Source organism: Eptatretus burgeri, chromosome 4 (genome assembly GCF_056783735.1).
Source record: "Eptatretus burgeri isolate ZD-2024b chromosome 4, Ebu_testis_v1, whole genome shotgun sequence".
NCBI classification, from domain to species: Eukaryota; Metazoa; Chordata; class Myxini; order Myxiniformes; family Myxinidae; genus Eptatretus; species Eptatretus burgeri.
This window is the reverse complement of record NC_140964.1, coordinates 3,638,938-3,649,689: the sequence shown is the minus strand read 5'-3', so window position 1 is coordinate 3,649,689 and position 10,752 is coordinate 3,638,938. Positions and strand designations below refer to the sequence as shown.

The following is a 10,752-nucleotide window of genomic DNA, read 5'->3' as shown; positions in this document are numbered from 1 at the left end:
ACAACTCGGTTCACAACAATGGTCATCTTTTATTCAGGATATTGTGGATAAGTATAATGACACGATTCACACGTCAACGAATATGAAGCCATCAGAAACATTTACAAAATTAAAATATGAAAAAGAGATTAATGTCAGAAAACCTAAGTTCAAAGTTGGTGATATCGTAAGAATATATAGGTGGAAATCTCATTTTGAAAAGGGTTTTACTGAACGATGGACGAAAGAACTTTTAAAATTGTTGATGTAATAGATACAGTTCCTTGGACTTATAAAATATATGATTTGGAAGGGGAAGAGATTTTAGGTTCATTTTATTCACAGGAATTACAAAAGACAAAACTAAGCAGATAATACACCTTTGTGGACACTAGAGGGACAAGTATATAATGTGTGTCAAGGGGGACGTTCTTAGATCTGTGAACCCCAAACACAGAATCCTCAACTGAATAGTCAAGGCTTAACTTTTGTTTGTGTGTGTGTGTGCAATGGGAGCAATAGGTTGGCGCTTCACTCCCTCCTACTATACACCGTTGTGGACACTCGAGGGCCAAGTCCGAGGTGTATAACAGTATATAATGTGTGTCAAGGGGGACGTTCTTAGATCTGTGAACCCCAAACACAGAATCCTCAACTGAATAGTCAAGGCTTAACTTTTGTTTGTTGATGTGTATGTGTGTGTGTGTCCCAACCCTCACATTCAAAATCTCAACCCCAACCCTCACATTCAAAATCTCAACCCCAACTCAATCCTCGCCCAACACAATGTCTTTTTCAAAATGAGATTTCCACCTATATATCTTCCAATTCTGTCTTTTAAGGCTTTCAGGTTTGATGACGTAGAAAGGGGGAGTAAGCCTGCACTTTCTTCCCAGAACTTTCTTGATCTTGCTCCCATCAAGCACCATCCGACAAAGAACTACATCGATAGGTTTAGATCCCAAAGAGTGATAGCAACTCCAAAAGTCTCCAAAATATAAATAAATAAAATAATAATAATAATAAATAAATAAATAAATAAATAAAAGCCCCCAAAAAAAGTTTCAAGTGTCCAACATAAACCCAACTTTCCAAGTCTTCAAGGTATAACCACATTCCCGTTGAGTTTCCAAGATATGTATCACATTGTGAGTTATCAATCCAGAACCCACATTTCAAGTATTCAAAGTAAAACCAACTTACAAAGTCTCTTAAGGATAACTCATTTACTGATTTTTTCAAAATTTGTGAGTCTCCAAGGTAGGCCCCATATTTAGAACCATCTTGGCAGAACCCTTTTCCTGAGTCTCCAAGGTAGTTATTTAAACCATCAAGGCAGAACTCATTTACTGATTTTTTCAAAATTTGTGAGTCTCCAAGGTAGGCCCCATATTTAGAACCATCTTGGCAGAACCCTTTTCCTGAGTCTCCAAGGTAGTTATTTAAACCATCAAGGCAGAACTCATTTACTGATTTTTTCAAAATTTGTGAGTCTCCAAGGTAGGCCCCATATTTAGAACCATCTTGGCAAAACCCTTTTCCTGAGTCTCCAAGGTAGTTATTTAAACCATCAAGGCAGAACTCATTTACTGATTTTTTCAAAATTTGTGAGTCTCCAAGGTAGGCCCCATATTTAGAACCATCTTGGCAAAACCCTTTTCCTGAGTCTCCAAGGTAGTTATTTAAACCATCAAGGCAGAACTCATTTACTGATTTTTTCAAAATTTGTGAGTCTCCAAGGTAAAACTTGTATTCTGGCTCATCAAGGTATAACTTGTTCAGTGGGTATTGTCTTGATAACTCACAATGAGTACTATTGCTGTAAAACTCTTTTTCAGGATTTTGCTGGTCTCCAAGGTATAACTCTTTGGTTGGGTCATCAAGGACGAACTCGTTCTGTGGGTCTTGGTCGCTCATAAGGTCTTCAACCAAGCCAACAATTTCGCCCCAAGTTGTAGCAAAAGCAGTATTTTCATTTCGTATTTCAGACACAATTTCCTGTGAGAGAAAATAATAATGTATTAATTAAGTTATTTAATTATTAAATGAGTATGCTTCAATCAAAGTTTGAAAATAGGAAAATAAAAAATCTTACCTCAATAGATAAGAGGTTTGAATCCAGTTCATCAACTTGAAGGTTTAGTTCCATAGAAGACAGAGAGTTCCAAGGAACACCAAAGTCATCCCACTCAAGGTCTTCAACCAAGCCAACAATTTCCCCCCAAGTTGTAGCAAAAGCAGTATTTTCAGATACAATTTCCTGTGAGAGAAAATAATAATGTATTAATTAAGTTATTTAATTATTAAATGAGTATGCTTCAATCAAAGTTTGAAAATAGGAAAATAAAAAATCTTACCTCAATAGATAAGAGGTTTGAATCCAGTTCATCAACTTGAAGGTTTAGTTCCATAGAAGACAGAGAGTTTGGGACAAGCACACAGAACACCATTGCCAGCAAGAACAAATGTTTAAAATGGAGCCTGGGTTTGAAGCTTTTATAGAGAAAGACTGGTGGGTGTGGTTTCCTTTGGAAATTCCCTGGGCAAGCCTAGGCAAGCCTTCATTGGGAAATTTTTCAAAACCATAACATCCTGTAATTTTCTAGTGATTTCTTTGTGAGTCAGAGATGAACTGGAAATGATGTAAGAGTGGGCGGGGCTTAGCAAAAGTAGGCGGAGCTTAGGAAAAGTGGGCGTGGCTTAGAAAAAATACCTTATGAAAAGTGGGCGGAGCTTAGCAAAAGTGGGCGGGGCTTAGGAAAAGTGGGCGTGGCTTAGAAAAAATACCTTATGAAAAGTGGGCGGAGCTTAGCAAAAGTGGGCGGGGCTTAGGAAAAGTGGGCGTGGCTTAGAAAAAAATACCTTATGAAAAGTGGGCGGAGCTTAGCAAAAGTGGGCGGGGCTTAGGAAAAGTGGGCGTGGCTTAGAAAAAATACCTTATGAAAAGTGGGCGGAGCTTAGCAAAAGTGGGCGGGGCTTAGGAAAAGTGGGCGGGGCTTAAAGAAAAGTGGGCGGGGCTTATTGAATACCTTGTGGAAAGTGGGGGGAGCTTAACAAAAGTGGGCGGGGCTTAAAGAAAAGTGGGCGGGGCTTAACAAAAAATAACCTGTGGCTCAGGAGGTGGCCAGATGAGAGCATTAAGAGAAGTTTATCATTTCGTAATGGCACAAATGGGGTATCTTAAAAAATATAAAGATTCAAATGTTTTGTTTGTTAATATTTTAGATGGGGATTATTGTGCAAAGAAAATTAAACTATTGAAGGAATTTGAGAATGAACAAATCTTTATAGGTTCAATGAGTGAGCTGTTCAACCCCCAGGTGTTCAATTCAATGAGGTTCAACCTCCAAGTTAAAAGGGGGGACAAATAAATATACCTTGGGATAAAAAGGGGATTTATTTTTAGGGAAAAAAAATATAAATCGCTGAAAATCCCCCATTCATTTACATGGGGCAAAGTGAGCCAGAATCAGTATTCTTACCCTACTTATAACATCAATGTATATAACATGTACACATATAACATGTATAACATCTATGTATATAACATATACACATATAATATGTATCACATCTATGTATATAATATGTACACATATAACATGTATAACATTTCTGTATATAATATGTAAAAATGTATACGTATAACATGTATAACATCTATGTATATAACATGTACACATATAACATGTATAACATCTATGTATATAACATATATACATATAACATGTATAACATCTATGTATATAACATGTACACATATAACATGCATAACATCTATGTATATAACATATACACATATAACATCTATGTATATAACATGTACACATATAACATGTATAACATCTATGTATATAATATGTACACATATAACATGTATAACATCTGTGTATATAACATGTACACATATAACAGGTATAACATCAATGTATATAACATGTACACATCTAACATGTATAACATCTATGTATATAATATGTACACATATAACATGTATAACATCTATGTATATAACATGTACACAAATAACATGTATAACATCTATGTATATAACATATACACATATTTCATGTATAACATTTATGTATATAATATGTACACATATAACATGTATAACATCTATGTATACAACATGTACACATATAACATGTATAACATCTATGTATATAATATGTACACATATAACATGTATAACATCTATGTATATAATATGTACACATATAACATGTATAACATTTATGCGTATAACATGTATAACATCTATGTATATAACATGTACACATATAACGTGTATAACATTTATGTATATAATATGTAGAACATCTGTGTATATCATGTACACATATAACATGTGTAACATATATGTGTATAGCATGTACATATATAGCATGTAGAACATGTACATGTTTAACATGTAAACATTTAACTTGTATAACACATATGCCACCCCATATATTAACATATACGCTGCCGTATAGGATGTATAACATGGACACATATAATATGCACACATGTGACATGTATAACATCTATGTGTATAACATGTACACATATAACATGTAGAACATCTGTGTATATCATGTACACATATAACATGTAGAACATCTGTGTATATCATGTACACATATAACATGTGTAACATCTATGTGCATAACAAGTACATATATGACATGTATAACATGTCCATGTTTAACATGTACACATATAACATGTAGAACATCTGTGTATATCATGTACACATATAACATGTGTAACATGTATGTGTATATCATGTACACATATAACATGTGTAACATCTATGTGTATAAAATGTACATATATAACTTGTAGAACATGTACATGTTTAACATGTAAACATTTAACTTGTATAACACGTATGCCACCCCATATATTAACATATACGCTGCCGTACAGGATGTATAACATGGACACATTATTATAATATGCACACATATAACATGTATAACAAGTATAATATGCACACATATAACATGTATAACAAGTATAACATGTACACATATAACATGTATAACAAGTATAACCAGTACACATGTAACATGTATAACAAGTATAACATGTACACATACAACATCTATAACAAGTTTAACATGTACACATATAATATTTATAATATGGATAACATGTACACATATAACATGTATAACAAGTATAACATGTACACATATAACATGTACGCTGTCCTATGCATTAACATGTATGCTGCCCTAAAACTAATTTGGTTGACCTTCGATCGAGACGCCATATCGGTGCAAACGTGTTTTATTTATTTCATCTTTTTTTCCATTTTTCCCATTTCCTTCTCCCGGTTATTACGTCAATGAAGAGTGGCTGAATAGTGCTGGCAGTAAAGCTTACAGATGTGCGAACTTGCCTTCGGGTTGTCTCGCCTGGGTTCGAATCTCGACCTCGCTATCAACTATCATCCTCGTGTTCTGCCTTTATGGCAAGGCATCAATGTGTGCACTGTCCTCTGTCTCTCTGAAGGATGCTAAGCTGGACGACCCATCTGCTAGCATAATTGGTGCACCTTTTTTGTGTACAAAGTCAAGGCTCATGGTATGGCTGGACCAGTAGAGAGAGAAAAACGTGGGACACTAACAGCAGGATTGAAGGACAAAATAGAGGGAGACTTGGACAAAAAAATAGGTGCGGGGAGGAATGATGGGTAGGGGAGGATGCATAGTATGGACAAAAAGGATACAAAAGGAAACTCTCAGGATTTGGGAAGGAAACTCTAAATTTGGAAGGTTACGGGGTGGTGTGGAGGGGGGTGGAGTGGGTTAACTGGTGAAGAAAAGATCATGGTTTTGTACGGTGGATGTTCTGAAATGGTGATGAACAGTTGTCTTACAGACCTGGAGGGAAGAGTGAGATTGAAGATAATGTGGAAGTTGAGTCCACAGGCAAGGAAAAAGGAATGAATGGGTGGAGGTAGGAAGTGATCCTGGATTTAGATAGTTATTAAGACCATAAAAAGAGGCGACAGAAGACGGAGAGACCACTGACCTGTCTGCAATGGGAAGTGATCGACCCATAGACTCGGCCTCATTGCAGGAGATTCCAATGATCTTGAAGGACTTAGTTTCCACGTTGTCAAGCTGAGCAAGGTGTAAAACAGGAGAACCAGCCCAGAGAGGAGAGCAGTACTCCATCAAGCTGCGGATAAAAGCCTTAGGTGTATAGGAGTTCAGGTGTGCCAAGGAAGGACCTTATACAACAGAGGATGCTCAGTTGGCTGCTGGCTTTGGAGGCCAACTTGGAAATGTGGTTTGCCCAAGAAAGATCATGGCTGATAGTGAGACCCAGGAGTTTGAATGACTGAACTTCCTCAAGAGGATTGTTTAGATAGTAGATATGAGGGTTTGCCATAAAGATCCCATGACGTAAAAGATCCCACGATGTCTTTTGCATGGAGTAGGTCGCCACCCTGAACAAATTACTAATTCCTACATCTGCAGTCGAATGTATGGCCTGGAGATCCGGTTTGTGGATGATTGGCTCAAAACATTGCTTGACCAACCCCACGATAATGTAGGAATAATTGGAGCCGTTAAAGGAGGAATAGAAGTAAAGAGTTGTCGAAACACATTCGATGCGTTTTAAATCCCTTGATCTATCCTTGTGGTTTATTTACTTGGGAATCTTCTCTTGGGATCCATTTCCTCAAGGTCCCCTTGCAATGACCCTTGTCCGATGCACCTCACTCTGATCTTCCTCATTTTGGCGTTTTTCTTTTCCCAAAAGTCATCATTCATGAATGATAGACAGACCCGTCTGGTGATTCATGCCGAGAATTTATTTTCGTTGTCATAACCCCTCCCCTCTGCCCCCCACGGTGAGTCAAAATTTTATTTTGCTGAATTTTGAAAACGTTTGGATAAGTGGTTAAAAATTGATCTTCAAGCAATTCAAAGGATCTCTAAGTATGCTGAGCACCTTCATGATGGAGGGAAGCCTTAGTTTCTCTGTTTCGGTTTGATCTGAATCGTTACAATTCGATCGAAAGTCTTTTGGAAAGATCCAAAACCTATTGACACGTACACTTCCTTCGTATGTCGTGTCCCTGCCAAGTTGCAGTCAAAATCCAAATCCTTGCGCAATTTCTCCTTATTATGCCTGTAATCTACTTTCCGAATCCCGGTGCTGAGCTGTCACTAAAATGGTTTCCTTCAAATGAACCACGGACTCGGAAAGTGTTTGTAGACCATGGAAAAAATGAAAGCGCCGTCTGATGGTTCACGATACACACATTTACATATCCTCACTCCTCGCTCACGTATATCCATGTCCACAAATGTAAACAGAATTTTAAACATTTCTTTTTTTTTTAAAGTCCATTTTCCTCTAACACATCGATATGTCAATGTGTGTATATAGCGAATAAGGTCATTTGAAGGTCTCGAGGGTTTGATAAGTGATGGGAATTTAAAGTTGGACTTTATTTTGGTTTTCCATGACATTATTTGTTTAGATTTATTTAAAATTGTGATATACAATTGGTATTGCCATTTTATGAAAATGTCGTGTGACATAAACATGTGAGATAGTCATCGGGATAAGATGAGGACAAGATGTTCAATTCCTATTTCCTCGTTCATGGATGATTCTTTAGTATTGCTGGAGGGAAGAAATTGTTTGGCTCCATCATGAGTTATCTGTTCTGGATAGGAAACCTATTCGACATTGACGGCTGTGCAGTCTGATGTGTGCAGTAGCATGAGGTGTGCAGTATCTTGGAAGATGTAGTTATATGAGTGGAAGGGTGGAGGGTGAAAGAGTTGGGTGGGGAGGTGGGACATTAAGTCAGATGTGAAATGTTTATCCTAAAGATCTCACGACGTCATTTGAAAGAGTATGGCAGTGGACCAGTTTCATGGTTGAAATAGAATCGCCCTCGGTAGTGCACATATCTATGCCAGGCAGAACAGTCTACATTTTGCAGTCCACTGATAGGCCAGATCTGAATCTGACCGAAACCAAAATGGAATCAGATTGTTCTTGTTACATCACCAACTCATCCACCACGTTTTGTCACAACCTGTCAGCAACGTTTTGAGATATCCTCCAACATATTGTTTTAATGTGTGGTGTTGGTGAGGGCGGCAGGCTTGGGATCCGAAGGTCTTGAGTTCAAATCCTGCTCAGCTGTTTTATTAATACCAGGTGGGGTTGACTCAGCCGGTCATCCTTCTGAGGTCAGCAAAATGAGTACCAGCTTACTGGGATGATTGGGTCATTGGAGTATACTGTGTTAGAGTGGTGACCTGTCCAGGATTGTGCTCAGGAGCTTAGCTTCAGCAGCAATGATGCTCTGTATAGAGTATGGTCCCAATGGATGGATGGGTATATATATATATATATATATATATATATATATATATATATATATATATATATATATACATACACACACAGTATATGTAAATGTATATGTGTGTGTGTGCTTCCATTTAATAAATTTTCTGAAATTTGTAGAACGTGTTTCACTTGGAAGTTGTGGGTTACGATGTGTAAATAAAGATGGTAAAAGTCCGATGTAATGCAATTTAATTCCAGGCTATGAGGCAATAAACGGTGAAAATCTTTAAAGGGGGTGTAGACTTTCTATAGGCATTGTCAATAGTAATCAAACTAGAGCAGACCCGGTCTCAGGCGATGTTTCACCAACTTCCGAGCGAGCTTCTTCAGGCCAATGGACCTGTAACAGGTGTTTTTTGTCAATTGCCTTTGTATTTTTTTTGTAAATAATAACGTATTTTTGTATGTTGCTCTTGACTAGAACTGCTCTTGCTTGTTTATTACTTAAATTAGTAGAGTAGATTCAGTTACCTTGTGGTTGGATGCATTTTTTTCTTTTCAAAAATGTATAATCCCAACCATCTCAATCTTATACCACATTACTAGATGTATGTGTGTGTGTGTGTATGTATATATATATATATATATATATATATATATATATATATATATATATATATATATATATATATATATATATATATATATATATATATATATATATATACATATATACACACCCACACACACATATATAGTATCAGTTGTATTGCTTTAAAACATGCTTTGGATTCATTATGGATTTTAAACATTCTGATTATCCTGGGATTACATTTTTTTCCTAGATATTGTCCCGAAAACAGGCGACACATATTGTTGTGGGGCCGAGTTTCAGTGGCGAGCACGACCGCAAGATGGAGCAGTAGAGTCGGCTCCACTGAACACCCGGAATTTATAGATCGTCACCCCGGATAACTCCGGAGCCGACGGGTCCCTTATCGGACCGAAGATCGCCAATAGGTCGACCGCGTGGGATAGGGTCGATTGCCAATTTCAATTTACCTTAATATCCACGTCGTCTAAACTACTGGGGAAATTCACCCTCGGCGGAGCTCGAGCGGAATGAGCAGTTAGCGTGCCCGGATCATGCGTAACCCGAACAGATGGTTACTGAGATCCGTCGGTCAAAATGCACAATTTGCCGCTTCCCAAATTTCCCAACACGCACCGTGCTAAACCAATGAAAGAAACACAGAAACGAGCTGAAACATTTAACAGGGGATTTATTTATTATGGGGGGTGGGGGGGGGGGGTGGTAGGGAACCCACAAAGAGCAGAGTTATCCGACTATAAGAAATGCAGTCAATGTACAAGCAAAAGCACTTATCCAGTTGCTACTTAAAGACGGGCCCACACAGACACACATGCACAGAAATGGACCCCAATGGTCTTTATTGAAGGCTTGCAGCTCGAGGACAGGTGAGCTGGAGACCAGAGCCTGTGCTTGGACCTGTCCACCTCGTGTTGTTTTCGACGATCCGGCTCGGCGGGACTCGAACCGGCAACATGATGCCGCTCCAAGCACCAGGTACCACACTCTCCAACCGGCCATGCACCAATCAAGCAAGCCCAAGGAGAAGATCAGAGGTGACGATGATCCAGCTTGGCGGGATTCAAACCCACAACACGATGATAATGACCACCACGACCCTTTTACCACCACGACGACCTCCACCACCTCGATCCTTTTACCACCCCGACGACCTCCACCACCTCGATCCTTTTACCACCCCCACTACCCAGCCTGGCGTTTCTATATTCCTTTTTCCTCCGAGGTGAGCAAATCGCGGTCTGAGGAGGCACTCTCCACCCTCATTGGACAGGGCATCATGGGAAAGTCGCTTTCTGTGGCCATCTCAACCCTCATTGGCTGGCATGTCATGGGAAAGCCGCCTTCTGTGGCCATCTCAACCCTCATTGGCCGGCGTGTCGTGGGAAAGCCGCTTTCTGTGGCGTGATTGGACAAGGGGCATGCCCCTGCCTTCCTGGGCGAAGTCCCGGTCTGAGGCGATGGAAATCTCCGCCCACGTACATGGCGAACGCACATGGGCGATGGCGTCCGTGTGTGAAGTGCAGTGAAGGAGGTTTGCTGTAAACGAATCTCCGCAGCGCACACATGTAATTTCCGTTAGGCACAGGTAGAGGACCCTAACTATAAACACATACTTACCGAAATAACTAAGCTACGAGGACAGCTGTCTGTCTGTGTGCACAAGGCTTCCAAATTCGTAACAATATCTATGGATGGTTTTGGTTTTGCCTTGAATGCCATATGGATCGTGTTAGATGGTGCGTTTCTCACACTGCAGTTAATTTTCTCAATTGATTTTCATTGCAGTCTGCCTGGAGGATGAAATGGAAAGTATTCTTGTGACACTATGAAATGGCAAATCT

At 38.9% G+C, this 10,752-nt stretch overlaps 1 protein-coding gene across 1 annotated transcript; it reads right to left on the bottom strand.

Moving 5' to 3' along the window:
- On the bottom strand, positions 1-2,997 carry LOC147027358 (uncharacterized). The gene is made up of 3 exons (XM_085876703.1): positions 2,337-2,997; positions 2,075-2,239; positions 1-1,977 (listed from the first exon to the last, which is right to left on the bottom strand). Exons 1-3 carry the CDS (start codon positions 2,427-2,429, stop codon positions 934-936), a joined length of 1,302 nt encoding a protein of 433 aa, XP_085732829.1. The 5' UTR covers positions 2,430-2,997; the 3' UTR covers positions 1-933.
- Between the last annotated feature and the right edge of the window lie 7,755 nt (positions 2,998-10,752).

Excerpts from the sequence above, each read along its gene's own strand:
- LOC147027358 (XM_085876703.1), bottom strand. The coding sequence starts at position 2,429 with ATGGTGTTCTGTGTGCTTGTCCCAAACTCTCTGTCTTCTATGGAACTA. Across the intron at positions 2,240-2,336 it reads CAAACCTCTTATCTATTGAG|GAAATTGTATCTGAAAATAC; the intron begins GTAAGATTTTTT and ends TTTCTCTCACAG. Across the intron at positions 1,978-2,074 it reads CAAACCTCTTATCTATTGAG|GAAATTGTGTCTGAAATACG; the intron begins GTAAGATTTTTT and ends TTTCTCTCACAG.